General features: G+C 43.6%; 2 protein-coding genes across 6 annotated transcripts in view; one reads left to right on the plus strand and one right to left on the minus strand.

Moving 5' to 3' along the window:
• The window catches only part of GREB1L (GREB1 like retinoic acid receptor coactivator), a 162,907-nt gene that overhangs the window by 143,353 nt on the left and 4,817 nt on the right, over positions 1-14,737 (plus strand). Inside the window, exons 26-33 of the mRNA XM_010354886.2 lie at positions 1,637-1,792; positions 2,026-2,165; positions 4,326-4,487; positions 4,587-4,791; positions 10,041-10,206; positions 11,638-11,865; positions 12,775-12,916; positions 14,184-14,384. Coding sequence (XP_010353188.2) covers positions 1,637-1,792; positions 2,026-2,165; positions 4,326-4,487; positions 4,587-4,791; positions 10,041-10,206; positions 11,638-11,865; positions 12,775-12,916; positions 14,184-14,384 — 1,400 coding nt within the window. The remainder of the gene's footprint in view (positions 1-1,636; positions 1,793-2,025; positions 2,166-4,325; positions 4,488-4,586; positions 4,792-10,040; positions 10,207-11,637; positions 11,866-12,774; positions 12,917-14,183; positions 14,385-14,737) is intronic.
• ESCO1 (establishment of sister chromatid cohesion N-acetyltransferase 1) overlaps positions 6,306-14,737 on the minus strand; it is a 95,043-nt gene continuing 86,611 nt past the window's right edge. Inside the window, exons 13-14 of one of the 5 annotated variants that reach the window (XR_004055676.1) lie at positions 11,003-11,114; positions 6,306-6,363 (exon numbers count right to left, since the gene is read on the minus strand). Coding sequence is in view for 1 of the 5 variants with exons in the window: in XM_030925877.1 (XP_030781737.1) it covers positions 11,083-11,114 (32 nt within the window). In the remaining 4 variants the exon portion in view is untranslated. Of the gene's footprint in view, positions 6,385-10,664; positions 11,115-14,128; positions 14,462-14,737 lie in introns of those variants that run through there. The other 4 variants (XR_004055677.1, XR_004055678.1, XM_030925877.1 and 1 more) reach the window with 4 other exon arrangements.

A 14,737-nucleotide genomic window follows, 5' to 3' on the forward strand; every position in this document is an offset into this window, starting at 1 on the left:
GTCTTGAACTCCTAGCCTTAGGTGATCCACCTGCCTCGGCCTCCTAAAGTACTGGGATTACAGGTGTGAGTCACTGCACCTGGCCAATAATAAAAAATATCTATTAGACACCAGCTGTGTGCCTGCGACTGTCAAAGCCCTTTATTTTATTTATTTATTTATTTATTGAGAGAGACTCTTACTCTGTCACCCAGGCTGGAGTGCAGTGGCACGATCTCAACTCACTGCAACCTCCGCCTCTGGGGTTCAAGTGATTCTCCTGCCTCAGCCTCCCAAGTAGCTGGGATTACAGACACGCGCCACCACGTCCAGCCAATTTTGGTATTTTTGGTAGACACGGGGTTCCACCATGTTGGCCAGGTTGGTCTCAAATTCCTGACCTCAAATGATTTGCCTGCCTCGGCCTCTCAAAGTGCTGGGATTACAGGCGTGAGCCACCATGCCCAGCCTGTCTTGGCACTTTAAATGTACCATATCTGGCTGGGCAGGGTGGCTCACACCTGTAATCTCTATGCTTTGGGAGGCCAAGGTGGGAGGATGGCTTGAGGCCAGAAGTTTGAGATCAGCCTGGGCAGCAGAGAGACCCCATCTCTCACAAAAAAATTTAAAACTATCCAAGTGTGATGGTACACGCCTGCAATCCTAGCTACTCAGGAAGCTGCAGTGGGAGGATTCCTTGAGCCCAGGAATTCAAGGTCGCAGTGAGCTTAAATTGCGTCACTGCATTCTAGCCTGAGTGAAAGTGAGACCCTGTCTCCCAAAAAAAAAAAAAAAAAAGGGTCTGGTATGGTGGCTCACACCTGCAATCCCAGCACTTTGGGAGGCTGAGGCAGGAGGCTTGCTTGAGCCCAGCAGTTCAAGACCAGCCTAGGCAATAGAGTAAGACCCTGTCTCTACAAAAACGTTAGCTGGGCATGGTGGCACGTGCCTGTAGTCCCAACTACTCAAGAGGCTGAGGTGGCAGGATCATTTGATCCCAGGTGGTTGAGGCTGCATTAAAGCTTACAATAATCTGGGGACTCAGGGTTAAGGACAGTGCCTGAAGGTGTGACACTGCAAGGGGCAGGGCCAGGATTCACACCCACGTCTACTGGCTCTCAGCTGTGACTGCACATTGGAACACTCTGAGGAGCCTTAAATATGACTGGTTCCTGGGCATCAGACATTCTGACTGAACTATTTCTGGGATGTGTGGCCTGAGTGTGGGAATTTTTACCAGCTCCTCAGCTGATTCTAATGTGCAGAAGACATTGGGAATTTTGCTCAGTGCATCCTGAAATCTCTTGGGTGTCAGTATATTAATACCCCACAGCTAAAAATCTCAAGACAGAAATAAAGATCACCCAAAATGAAACTTTTAAGGAAATTTGGCCTGGTGGAGACTAGGTTATCTTACAGATGCCAGAGTTTGTGAATTGGGTCTGCAGAGACGAATGCTGGGGGCCATTGAGGGCAAATGTTCCTCTCAGCATGGGTGTGAACAAGTCTGCCTCCTCTACTGGGATAGGGGAGCTCATTTTTCAGAAATGCCTTTGTCCACCCATCTGGGCTCTACATCCCATAAAAGCCATTCTCTCTGACACATGTGGAAGAGAAAGGCCAGTCACCTGCTCTGCACACTTCCTTCTTGTCCTAGATCACAGTGAAAGCAGTGAAGTGAGCCAGTCAGAGGGAGAGCCCTGGCCTGACATCGAGAGCTTCAGTAAAATGCCTTTTGATGTCAGTGTGCATGACCCCAAGTACACTTTGATGAGCCTGGTGTATACTGAGAAGCTGGCAGGGGTCAAACAAGGTCAGTGCAATCAGAGCCAAGTTCACCACCTTTCCGGGTCAAGGGGACACTAACTCCATCTCACTTTTCTTTCACTCTTATGCACATGATTTTTTAAATTTTCATATCTGTTTCTTAGGGCATAAATTACAGAATACATGGAAAAGTCATTTTGGGGGAAAGGGGACTTTTCTTTCCAGGCACAGGGAAAACATGTTATCTCATGGGATGGCTTTTTGCCCCTTTATACACAGAAGTGATAAAGGAATCCAAAGTTGAAGAGCCCAGGAAACGGGAAACTGTGTCCATAATGCTGACCAAATATGCAGCCTATAACACCTTTCACCACTGTGAACAGTGCCGCCAGTACATGGACTTCACCTCTGCCTCCCAGGTACCGTCCCGCCTTCGCCCTCGCCCTCGCCCTCTGTCACCCACTATGGATTTTGTATGTAAGGGTGGGGGGTGGAGGGATGAAAAATAGGGCCCCTAGTTTCAGGCCTCAGGTAAAGGATAGTTTACTCATACGAAGGAGCCACTCATTGGTGAGAAAAATGCATGAAGGCTGGGCGTGGTGGCTCACCCCATAATCCCAGCACTGGGAGGCCAAGGTGGGTGCATCACCTGAGGTCAGAAGTTCGTGACCATCCTGGCCAACATGGTGAAACCCCATCTCTACTAAAAATACAAAAAATTAGCCAGGTGTGGTGGCACACGCCTGTAATCTCAGCTACTTGGGAGGCTGAGGCAGGAGAATCGCTTGAACCTGGAAGGTGGAGGCTGCAGTGAGCCAAGATCTCACCACTGCACTCCAACCTGGGTGACAGACTGAGACTCGGTCTCAAAAACAAACAAACAAACAAACAATGCATGAAGCGATAATTAAATGAATGTTGGGTTTCTTTGGATTGTGGGAGGGAGAGAAGGCAGCTTGGCTTTAGTATCTTGAATTACTTCAAATGGTTACATGTGTCATGTTTAGGTTAGGAAGTAGCAGAGATGTTTCTTTGCATCCAGATATTACAGTATATTTGATAAAAGAGTTTCCCCCTCTTCCCTTTGGATCACTGACTAAAATGGCACTATTATCTCAGATTCACAGGGTGTGCCCTTTGAGCTGTGATTCTAACAGGTCTGTATATTTGCACCAACCTAATCATATTCACACCTGTGTGGGGTGGCCCGGCCAGTGGAGTCAGTTTGTTTTATGCAGTGAGAACTGAGACATAGGAATGCAGAACACGGGCCAATAACCCTTAGTATGTGGCTTCTTTTTGGCTAGTGCATCTTTAAGCACAAAAGATGGAAAGGTAACATAATGATAGTAATATCCAGAGCTTACTTCCCCCAATCCATCTTTATTTTTGTGACTTGGCTCTGAACACACAGAAACAACTCCTGCTTCTGGTAGGCCATACTGACTCCCCTAAACCTGTTTCTGCTCTTCAGGGCCAGGTCGTCACCCTTTTCCCACATCTCATCCTGAAATACAAATGAGTACTAGAAGGGATATGCTTTAAAAAACTGATCGGATCATTTCTGCCCTTCTAATACAAGTTACCTTTTATATCCCATTTGTTTTCTTGGTGTTACTGAAAACTTTTGGTGGGCTGCTTTGAAATAAGCTCTTAAAAGCTTTATAGAAGACCCAAGTTCCCTGGTCTACAGATTATAGTTTTTAGAAAATCTCTTTATTAGAAACCCTCTGTTCATAAAGTTTGTGTGACTACCGTACTAAGTAGTATATTCCCACATTTCTGAGGCAGAACTAGAATTAAGGGAAGAAGTGTAATGTTATTTTTCTATGAAATATAGTATTTTGGTTAAAACCATTGGGAAACCTACTTCGATTCTAGTTGCTGATGAAAATTGATGGTACCTCTTTTATTAAGCCAAATCTTATCCACATTAAAAGTGTGAAAAGACCTATTATATAATTATTCACTGAGACAGGTTACTGAAAAAACATGAACTCTCCAGCACTTTAAATGTAGGTTAGATTTATATTTGGCTTCAGTGAGTCCAATGGTCTCTTTTCTGAAACCAGAGTTCTGGGCTAAATGATTGAACCTCTTCAGCATCCACTGTAGCCAGGAAAGATGGGGCTGGAGAGGCATTTTAATGTCAAACCTGATATTTAGAAAGCTGATATTCATTTGACCTGACCTGCACAGAACAGAAGTGTTTCCCTCTGATTAACAGGGGACCTTTGGGAATGCATACAGAGCAGGACATCCCACAGGTATATCTGACCTCTGCATAAGATGGAGCAGTTGTGGCTCTGACAGCATAAAGAATGCAATGCCAGGCAACAAGTACTTCTCCCACTGAGGCTATGCAGGTGCAAGATGGCGGGCTGCCATGTCAGTGACAGCTCCTAAATGAAGTGTTTGCCTTATCAACCTTTTAGATGTAGCTGCTCACAGCCTGGTCTGGTAGCACTTACCAGTTCATGTTAGTTTCCCTCTCTTAATAACAACCTGAAGGAGTGGCCTGGAAGTTTGGAAACGGTGGGCTTACTTACGTTCCCTCCCTTTCTTCTTTGCAAATGTAGATGTCTGACTCCACCCTTCATGCCTTCACATTCTCTTCCTCTATGCTGGGAGAAGAGGTTCAGCTCTATTTCATCATTCCCAAATCCAAAGAGAGTCATTTTGTCTTCAGCAAGCAGGGCAAGCACCTGGAGAGCATGCGGCTGCCCCTGGTTTCAGACAAGGTGGGTGAAAGCATCTGGACTGCTAGGCACCAGACCTAGTTCTCTAAGTGTCCTCAATCTAGAGGCTTTAATTTCATCTTTTTTTTCCCCTTTCGGCAGAATTTGAATGCAGTCAAGAGTCCTATTTTCACTCCTTCCAGTGGTCGACATGAGCACGGACTCCTAAACCTTTTCCACGCCATGGAGGGCATCAGCCACCTTCACCTCCTCGTGGTCAAAGAGTATGAGATGCCTCTGTACCGCAAATACTGGCCCAACCACATCATGCTGGTGCTTCCCGGCATGTTCAATAATGCAGGCGTGGGTAAGGGGCCCCCCTGGGATGGGGAGAACGGCTTCAAAAATAAACTGAGCTCCATTCCCCTGGCATGAAAGTTTCAGATTCCCCTGCCTCTAGAAATTGTCCTGCCCTCCTCACCTCTTTGAAAAAAAAGTCTTTTGACTCTTCCTTGAATATGAGTTTTCTTTTTCCCCTTATCTGCAGTTTTGCAGAATTAACTCTGAGGACTGGTAATTAAGGAAGAAGTCACTGGTATACGGAGCACCCTGGGAAAGTTTGGGATTCTTCCCTGTATAGGCTGCAAATGTTCCTGAGCTGAGCACTGTGGAGCAGAAATGTAACCATGAGAAAAAAGATGGTCTAAGGGAGAGGCAGGGTTAGTGGTTCACCCAGATCAGGAGGGGCCCCTAGGTCATCTCATCTTTAAGGCATGTAGCAAGTTCTAGGGGGCTGCTGTACAACCAGGGAGCTGGAAGCATCGTTACTGTCTATGACACAGGAATGTGCCTGAAAGAAGTCTTCCTGCTTTCCCCCTGGGGTTTAACAGCAATGCGCTGATTTCTCAAAGGGGGCCAGTGCTTGTATGTATGACAGAGCTGTGGAGACTGGAGCTGTGAGAATGCCTTCATTTTCCTTTCTCAGGCAGGACATCTCTAACCGAATCCAGTGTTTTAGAGCTGTGCTTTTCTGGACACTTCTTGCACTGTAGTTCTAAACAGTTTTGCCCATCTGCTCCTGTGGGGTGCCTCAGTGCCAAGTCAGGAGCTGCTTGTTCCCATTTTAAAGAGGAGTAATAACACCCAGCCTAGAGCTGGACTGGAGGGCAGATAAGACCTGAGTAGTTTTCTTGAACCCACATGTTTCTTCTCTCCAGGGTCTCCTCTTTCTCCACTGTCTCTCAACTTAGCCTCTGCCTCTCCCTTCCTTCTTAGGTCTCTCCATTTCTTGTTCCTTTCTATGCCTTTTCATGTCCTTCGACTTCAAACAGCCTTAATATGGGCTTAATATATTTTCAAAAATGGTTTTGTTTTGAATATAATTGTTTATCACTTTATATCAAGTGAATTAAGGCTTCTGTATATTTCTGTTCCTTCAGCCTCCCCAAAACCACCTAACTCATACTAACTGAAGCCTTTTTCTCTATGAATATATGCCTGCCTGATCCTTAGGAGAAAGTTTTCTCATCCTAGATCTGACCAAACTGTATAGTACTAGTTTTGCCATTTTTGCAATAATCTGGGGAGAAAGAAGCCAACACACATATGCAAATGAAATATACAAACTATTATTTTTATTTTTGGTAAAAATCACATAAACATAAAAGTTACTGCCTTGGCCGGGTGCAGTAGCTCACGCCTGCAATCCCAGCACTTTGGGAGGCCGAGGTGGATGGATCACCTGAGGTCAGGAGCTTGAGACCAGCCTGGCCAACATGGTGAAACCCCATCTCTACCAAAAATACACACAAAAAAAATTAGCTGGGCGTGGTGGTGTGCGCCTGTAATCCCAGTTACTCAGGAGTCTGAGGCAGGAGAATCACTTGAACCCAGGACGTGGTGGTAGCAGTGAGCCAAGAACATGCCATTGCACTCCAGCCTGAGCAACAAGAGTGAAATTCTGTCTCAAAACAAACAAACAAAAAAACCACATACTGCCTTAATACTTCTAAAGTATTGAAGTTCAGATTACAACATTCTTATTGTAATGAGAATTATTACAACAGTCTTACAACAATGTGAATGTTACAACATTCACATTGTTGTAAGACTGATTGCCAGAACTCTTTTCACCTTGTGAAACAGAAACTCCCCCATTCCCTCCCTCCCCTCAGCGCCTGGCAGCCACCATTCTACTGTCTCTAAGTGCAATGATACAGTATCTGTCCTTTAGTGACTGACTGGCTTATCTCACTTAGCATGTCCTCAAGGTTCATCCATGTGGTAGCATGTGTTAGAATTCCCTCCCTTCTTAAAGGCTGGATAATATTCCATTTTATGTATCTACTCCATTTTATCATCTGTCAGTGGACATTTGGGCTGCTCCCACCTTATGGCTATTGTGCATCATGCTTTTATGAACACAGGTATAAAAATATCTGAGACCCTTCTTTCACTTCTTCTAAGTATATATCTAGAAGTGAGATTGCTAGATCATATGGTAATTCTATTTTTAACTTTCTGAAGAATCACCATACTGTTTTCCATAGTGGCTTGCACCATTTTACCTTCCCACCAACAATGCACAGGGATTCTAATTTCTTCACATCCTCACCAACACTTTTTTTTTTTTGAGGTGTTGTGCATTGTGATTTTGTTTTGCATTCCCCTAATGATTAGTAATACTGAACATCTTTTTGTGTGCTTGTTAGCCATCTGTGTATCTTCCTTGAAGACTTGTCTCCAAAGTCCTTTGTTGATTTTTCAACTGAATTATTTTGTTGTTGTTGAGTTGTAGCAGTTTTTAAAAAATATATTCTGGGTATTAACACCTTATCAGATATACTTTGTAAAGATTTTCTCCCAGCCGGGTGCAGCGGCTCACACCTGTAATCCAAGCACTTTGGGAGGCCAAGGAGGGCAGATCATCTGAGATCGGGAGTTCAAGACCAGTGTGACCAACATGGAGAAACCCCGTCTCTACTAAAAATACAAAATTAGCCTGGCATGGTGGTGCTTGCCTGTAATCCCAGCTACTTAGGAGGCTGAGGCAGGAGAATCACTTGAACCAGGGAGGTGGAGGTTGCGGTGAGCTGAGATCATACTGCTGCACTCCAGCCTGGGCAACAAGAGCGAAACTCCGTCTCAAAAAAAAAAAATTTCTCCCATTCCATGGATTGCCTTTTACTCTATTATTTGATGAAGTCCAGTTTGTCTATTTTTTCTTAGCTTTTGTTTTTGATATCATATGTAAGAGATCACTGCCAAATTCAATGTCACAAGGCCTTCCCCTACGTTTTCTTCTAAATGATGTATAGTTCTAGCTTTTATGTCTAGGTCTTTGATCCATTTTGAGTTGATTTTTATGTAGGGTCTAAGGTAAGGATTCAAATTCATTCTTTTGCATGTGACTATCAGGTTTTCCCAGCACCATTTTTTTTTTTTTTTAAGACAGGGTCTTGCTCTGTCACCCAGGCCAAAGTGTGCAGTGGCACGACCATAGCTCACTGTAGCCTCCAAGTTCTGAGCTCAAGCAATCCTCCCACCTAGCCTCCTGAGTGGCTAGGACTATAGGCCTATGCCACCATGCCTGGCTAATTTTTAAACTTTTTGTAGAGACACGGGTCTCACTATGTTGCTCAGGCTGCTCTCAAACCACTGGCCTCAAGTTATCCTCCTACCTCAGCCTCCCGAAAATGCTGAGATTACAGGTGTGAGACATGATGCCCGGCCCCCAACTGTGTTTGTTGACAAGACCATCTTTTACCCACTGAATGGCTTTGGCTCCCTTGTAAAAAATCATTTGACCATGTATGAGAGGGTTTATTTCTGGGCTTTCTGTATGCCCAGATCAAAACTACCACACTGTTTTGATTACTATAGCTTTGTAGTAAGTTCTGAAATCAGGAAGTGTGAGATCTCTAACTTTGCCTTTGCCTCTCTTTCAAGGTTGTTTTGGCTATTTGGGGTCCCTTGAGATACTGGATGAATTGCAGGATGGGTTTTTCTATTTCTGCAAAGTCTTTGGGGTTTTGATAGGGACTGCATTAAGGCTCTGGATCACTTTGGGTAGCACTGACATCTCATATCAAGTCTTCTAATCCATAAACACAGGATGTCTTTCCATTTATTGGTGTTTTCCTTAATTTCCCTCCACAATGCTTTGTACTTTTGACTGTACAAGTCTTTTGCCTCCTTAGTTAAGCTGATTTCTAAGTCTTTAATTCTTTTTGATGCTATTGTAAATGGAACTCTTAATTTCCTTTAGATTGTTCAAGGTTGAGGCATAGAAATGCAACTGATTTTGGTGTTGATTTTGCATCTCCATCTTTGCTGGATTCACATATTCATTCTAAAGGGGATTTTTGGTGGAATTTTGAGTTTTCTATGTATATGTTGCCTGGGAATGGAGATAATTTTACTTCCTATTTGGTTGCCTTTTATTTATTTTTTTTCTTGATTACTTTCTCTGGCCGTGACTTCCAGTATTATGTTAAATAGAAATGGTAAAAGTGGCATCCTTGTCTTGTTCCTGATCTCAGTTTTGGAAAAGCTTTCAGTCTTTCACCATTGACTAGTGATGATGTTAGCTGTGGGCTTTTCATACATGGCCCTTATTATGTTGAGAATGCAAACTATTACACACACGTTCTTGGAAGGTAGATTTTCCTAAATCCCAGTTTTACCCTAGATCTATTCACAGTGCTTTGGGTTCTTCCATAGAGTTAATAGCTTTTCTTTCATTTATCACCTACATTTTGTTTCATTTTAGGATGGCCCACTCATAAAATTTGGCTGATTCCTATCATCTTGATAATCGCTAACATTCACCGAGTAGAGGGTGCCAGGCGCTATCCTGAGCATCATACAGCAACCCTATGAGATCACCGTTATTATTGCCTTCTTAGAGGTGGGGAAGCCAAGGCACAATGGGTTTAATTTGTTCAGGGTCACATGGATAGAAAGTGGTGGAATTAGGATTCAAAATCGGACAGTTTGGCTCCTGTCTATTCTCTTAATCTCTATACCATATTGCCTCTTGCAAAAGGCAGATCTAGGGAAAGGGTGCCAGTTTCCAGAGTCTTCAGAGAAGATGCTGCTGTCATTTTCCTTGAAGTGTCTAAAGAAGGGGACATATCAATGGAATTGGCATACCCACTCACTGCAGCCCAGTTAACTCCCTAGTACAGGACATGTGAGTAGCTGCTTCCAAGTCTGAGAGAGCCTCTTGTCATACTTCAAAGAAGTAAACAGTAATAGCATTTCCTAGATGTGGATTCCTTTGTCCTATGAGGGAAACTGGATTCTTGCAATACTCTCAAAGTGTGGTTCATATCATTTGTATCCTCAAAGATATCTGGTTTCTGGCCCTTCACCATACCTACTCAAATGCAGCTCTGGTAATGGACTCTAAGAATCTACATTTAAAACTGATTCCCCAGTAACTCTTAGATACACTGGTTTGAGAGCCACTGCTCTGAACATTTGGTTGGCTCCCACCTGCATGGTTCTCATGTGAACAGGCATTCTGTGGAGAGAATATAGCTGCCTGTGGGGCTTCAGCCAAGCCAGAGTGAGGATGTGTGGATATGTAGATGTGGTTATGTTGCCTTCCAGGTGCTGCCAGGTTCCTCATTAAGGAGCTATCATATCACAACCTAGAATTGGAGAGAAACCGCCTGGAGGAGTTAGGCATTAAACGCCAGTGTGTCTGGCCTTTCATCGTCATGATGGATGACTCATGTGTCCTATGGAACATTCACAGTGTTCAGGAGCCATCCAGGTAGACTTCCAAGCTGTTCTGGGGGCATATGACACAATGCTGTAGACAGGATAATACATTTCTTGACCACAGTTACATACAGAAGTAAGTGAGAGACAGCTTTCTAGGGCAAAACAGCTGACCATGAGATCACCCTCACTAGAACATTTTGTGGTGACTTAGGAATTTTTTATTTAGACATTCAGTAGCTCATTATATTCCTGGACCATTCTGGGATCACAACATTGGTTAGCTATTAAAGTCTACTGAGGCTAGGCACAGTGGCTCATGCCTGTAATCCCAGCACTTTGAGAGGCCAAGGCGGGCTGATCGTTTAAGGTCAGGAGTTCTAGACCAGCCTGGCCAACATGGCGAAACCCTGTCTCTACTAAAAACACAAAAATTAGCTGAGCGTGGTGGCGCATGCCTTTAGTCCCAGCTACTTGGGAGGCTGAGGCATAAGAATCACTTGAACCCAACAGGCAGAGGTTGCAGTGAGCTGAGATTGTGCCACTACACTCCAGCCTGGGTGACAGTGCAAGACTCTGTCTCAAAAAAAACAAAAATAAAGTCTGTTGAGACACTAGGATTTATGTAGAAAGACTGCTGACATCTCAAATCAGGAGACCTAGTTTTTAGCCCCAACTCTGTTTTTTGTTTATAATTTTTTTGTAGAGATGTTGCCCAGTCTGGTGTTGAACTCTTGGGCTCAAGCAATCCTCCCACCTCAGCCTCCCAAAATGTTGGTATTACGGGCGTGAGCCACCACACCCAGTCATGCTTCTTGACTGTCTATGAAAGAGGAAAGTCATCTCACCTCTCCATATCTCAAGTCCATCACCTGTAAAATTATGCCTGGGCCAAAATCAGTGGTTTTCTTCCTGGGGTAGTGCCCCCTCACATTGCTAGCGGGTGCCGGTCAGGAGCATCTGTGAGGACCAGAGGATGCCAAACATTTTTAAAAATCCAACACAATAAACCCCCAAAATTCAATAGCACTCCCATTGCAACACTGTGCCAGGTACCTTTAAGCCCCTCCCAGCTCAAACATTGTGATTTCGTGTCCTTGTTCCTATTTTGGATTTGAAGCCAGTGAAATTTTCAAATATTCCTTATTATACACAATTACCAGAACTGGGAAGGATACTTCTATGCTTCCAACCTCCAGCTACCTCTTCTTTGGCAACTCTTTATTCATTGTTCACTCTGACACAGGGGCTGGATTTTTCTCTGCCCAAAAGTGATAAGCCCCACCCCAAAAGGCAGTTTCTTTAATAGTGACAGGCAGTGTGAAAACTGGGCTTGACATTCTTCTCCATTTGCTAATACAAAGTAAATCAGTTAATTTTATCCTTGAGAGTATTACTGGTGTATAATAGTGTATAGACAGTTCACAAATGATCCTGTCTTCCATAATATTTATCAACATCTTATATAAACTGTATTTCACAGCCAGCCTGTGGAAGTAGGAGTTTCCAGTAAGAATGTTTCCTTGAAGACTGTCTTACAGCACATTGAAGCCACACCAAAAATTGTCCACTATGCAATCTTGGGCATACAGAAATGGAGCAGCAAGCTGACTTCTCAGAGCCTAAAGGCCCCATTCTCTAGGTGTCACGTGCATGATTTCATTCTTCTCAACATAGACTTGACTCAGAATGTGCAGTATGACTTCAACAGGTAAGTCAGGCCTCATGGATACAGGTAATCCTGGCATCTACTGATGCCTTCTGCCCAGCTCTAGCCTCTGTAATGCTTTTATTCGTATGTCTTCAGTTGAGAAGCTGACTCTTTATGTGGGCAAGGAGAAAGGGGGATCACAAGCCCCAAAGTGTGCCCCTTTATCACCAAACTGACCTAGATCTTAACAGGGGTTACAACGTGAAATGCTTAAACACTTTAGCCATCTCATTATTCAACAAGAACTCAGACAGACACAGAAACTATTGACTCAAGTCAGTGTGTGGACCCGCAAACATCTAAGACTAAGCCCTCGTTCACCCTCCAAACTCAGAAGGAAATCACTTTTCCTGAATGTTAGTAGGATTCAGGGAAATCCTACTGTAGGGAAAAGGCAGCAGATGGGGATCAGCAGGGTAGCCATGGCCTTGCCTCCCAAATAAATTATGTCCAGGTTCCTACAAAACCTGAGAGAGCCAAACAAGAAAGCAGGAACCATAAAGTCCTTCTTATGCCAACCTCACGGTTATAGAATAGCTGCTGCTTTCACTTCTGTTTTAAATTTGACAGAGGCTTCATCCTGTTTGTAGCCAGAAATTTAAAACTGGGAGCACCTCTGCATTCCTGTTCTGCCAGAGTGTATCAAATAGGAACACAGTCCTGTTTTTGCATAGGGATACCTAAAACCTGTGACAGAGCTGGGACAAAGATCATCTCACTTTCCCCTTTTAAAGGCTGTAATGCCCAAATCAGAGTTTTTCTAGGTCAGTGTTATGAAGGCCAGCTCCACAAAAGCACGGTTGATTATTTTAGGCTCCTAATATCTTGCCACATATTATTTTGCCGTGTATAGTTATCACGGTTGAGATATGCCAGCTGAAGAAAACTATTGTTGTGGTTACAATTTAGGTATTTCTGTGAAGATGTTGACTTTAATCTGAGAACGAACAGTAGTGGCCTGTTCATCTGCCGCTTTAATAACTTCAGTCTCATGAAGAAACATGTTCAGGTTGGAGGGCAAAGGGACTTTATCATTAAACCAAAGATCATGGTAAGTACTGCAAGCTTGATTCAAGTGCTGAAAATAAGCACAATGATAATGACTATCTTTGTTATTAAATGTTGGCATTAAGCACTTTCCGTTTTATTGGAAAAGTGAAATAACACAAGGGAGTTTTTTTTTTTTTTTTTTTTTGGAGACAGTCTGTCCCCTAGGCTGGATGGAAAGCAGTGGCGTGATCTCGGCTCACTGCAACCTCTGCCTCCTGGGTTCAAGCGATTCTCATACCTCAGCCTCCCGAGTAGCTGAGATTAGAGGTTCGTGATACCATGCTTGGCTAATTTTTATATTTTTAGTAGAGACGGGGTTACACCATGTTGGCCAGGCTGGTCTCGAACTCCTGACCTCAAGTGATCTGCCCACCTTGGCCTCCCAAAGTGCTGGGATTACAGGCATAAGCCACCACATCCAGCCATTAGGGAGTTCTTAATTTTCAATCTCATTTCTGTTACTGGGGACTCATCTAGAGCCAAAACATTTGTTTTGACAATCCAACAAAATTACTTTAAATGTTGGCCTTAAATCTAAGTTTCTTTGGATTTAAGCCTTAACACATCCTTCAAAGCTTTAGTTTCAAGATGGCAAACTTTACATTTTTGCCTTTTTTTTTTTCCTGAGACAGAGTCTCACTCTGTCGCCCAGGCTGGACTGCACTGGCGTGATCCCAGCTTGCTGCAACCTCTGCCTCCCGGGTTCAAGCGATTCTCCTGCCTCAGCCACCACATCCCGCCACACTTTGACATTCTTTATGTAATACATGAGAGAAATACAAATCAAGATGTCAGTCTGGTCCTTTGCTAGAACTTTCTTAAAAGACAGTAATATAGATCAAAACTATACTCTTTTCTAAGAAATTTACTGATATCTAATAATTCATACATGGGGCTACCAGTGGAGCTTAGAAACCTCTTTGCCATTTTTTTGGTGGGGTTGTGGGGTGGAGTTAGGATGAGATAGGATTTAACCCATACACACCGAGCACCACTGTAAAAGGCTTCTGATTGATCTCACAATGTACCTGTTAAATGTGGTAACTTTTAGAGAAGCCTGCTTTCTTCTGCCCTCGCTGTATGTAACTTACATTAAATCCAAGAGAAAAAAATTTTCAGGACCCTTTACTGACATACATTTGAACTTAGCACCCCTCACTGTGCTACTGCTATTATTTGGGGACTGTTAGGATACAATTCAGTGTTTCCTCACCTGTAAAATCCAGTGACAGACAAGTTTCCCATGATCATCTTGGCTCTGATTTCAGGTGTCAGAGAGCTTAGCACCCATCTTGCCCCTTCAATACATCTGCGCTCCCGACAGTGAACACACGCTACTGGCAGCCCCTGCACAGTTTCTCCTGGAGAAATTCCTTCAGCACGCCTCATATAAACTCTTCCCCAAAGCCATCCATAACTTCAGGAGTCCCGTGCTGGCCATTGACTGCTACCTTAACATTGGACCAGAGGTAAAAGGGGTGTGGGGGATACTGTACTTACCTACATCCATCCATTTCTTTCTCATTTTAGCTGTTTACAAAAAAGCCTGTGACATGAAATATAAATCAAGATGCCAGTCTGGTCCTTTGCCAGAACTTTTATTAAAATAAGATAGTAATACAGATCAAAACTTGTATTTCTACCCTTCTGCATACTCACTTATGCAAAGGCTCACACAACATGCAGTGGCAGTTGGCCCTCCGCATGCCTATTTTATCTCCACAAATGAGCCAGAGAATATACAACTCAGCTGTCAGCTCCTCTGAGAAGCCTACCTTAGTGACTTTGGGCAGCAGTTGCTTGCTCCCACTTCTGTTAACAT

The sequence above is a fragment of the Rhinopithecus roxellana genome, chromosome 21 (assembly GCF_007565055.1).
Source record: "Rhinopithecus roxellana isolate Shanxi Qingling chromosome 21, ASM756505v1, whole genome shotgun sequence".
Taxonomy (NCBI): Eukaryota; Metazoa; Chordata; class Mammalia; order Primates; family Cercopithecidae; genus Rhinopithecus; species Rhinopithecus roxellana.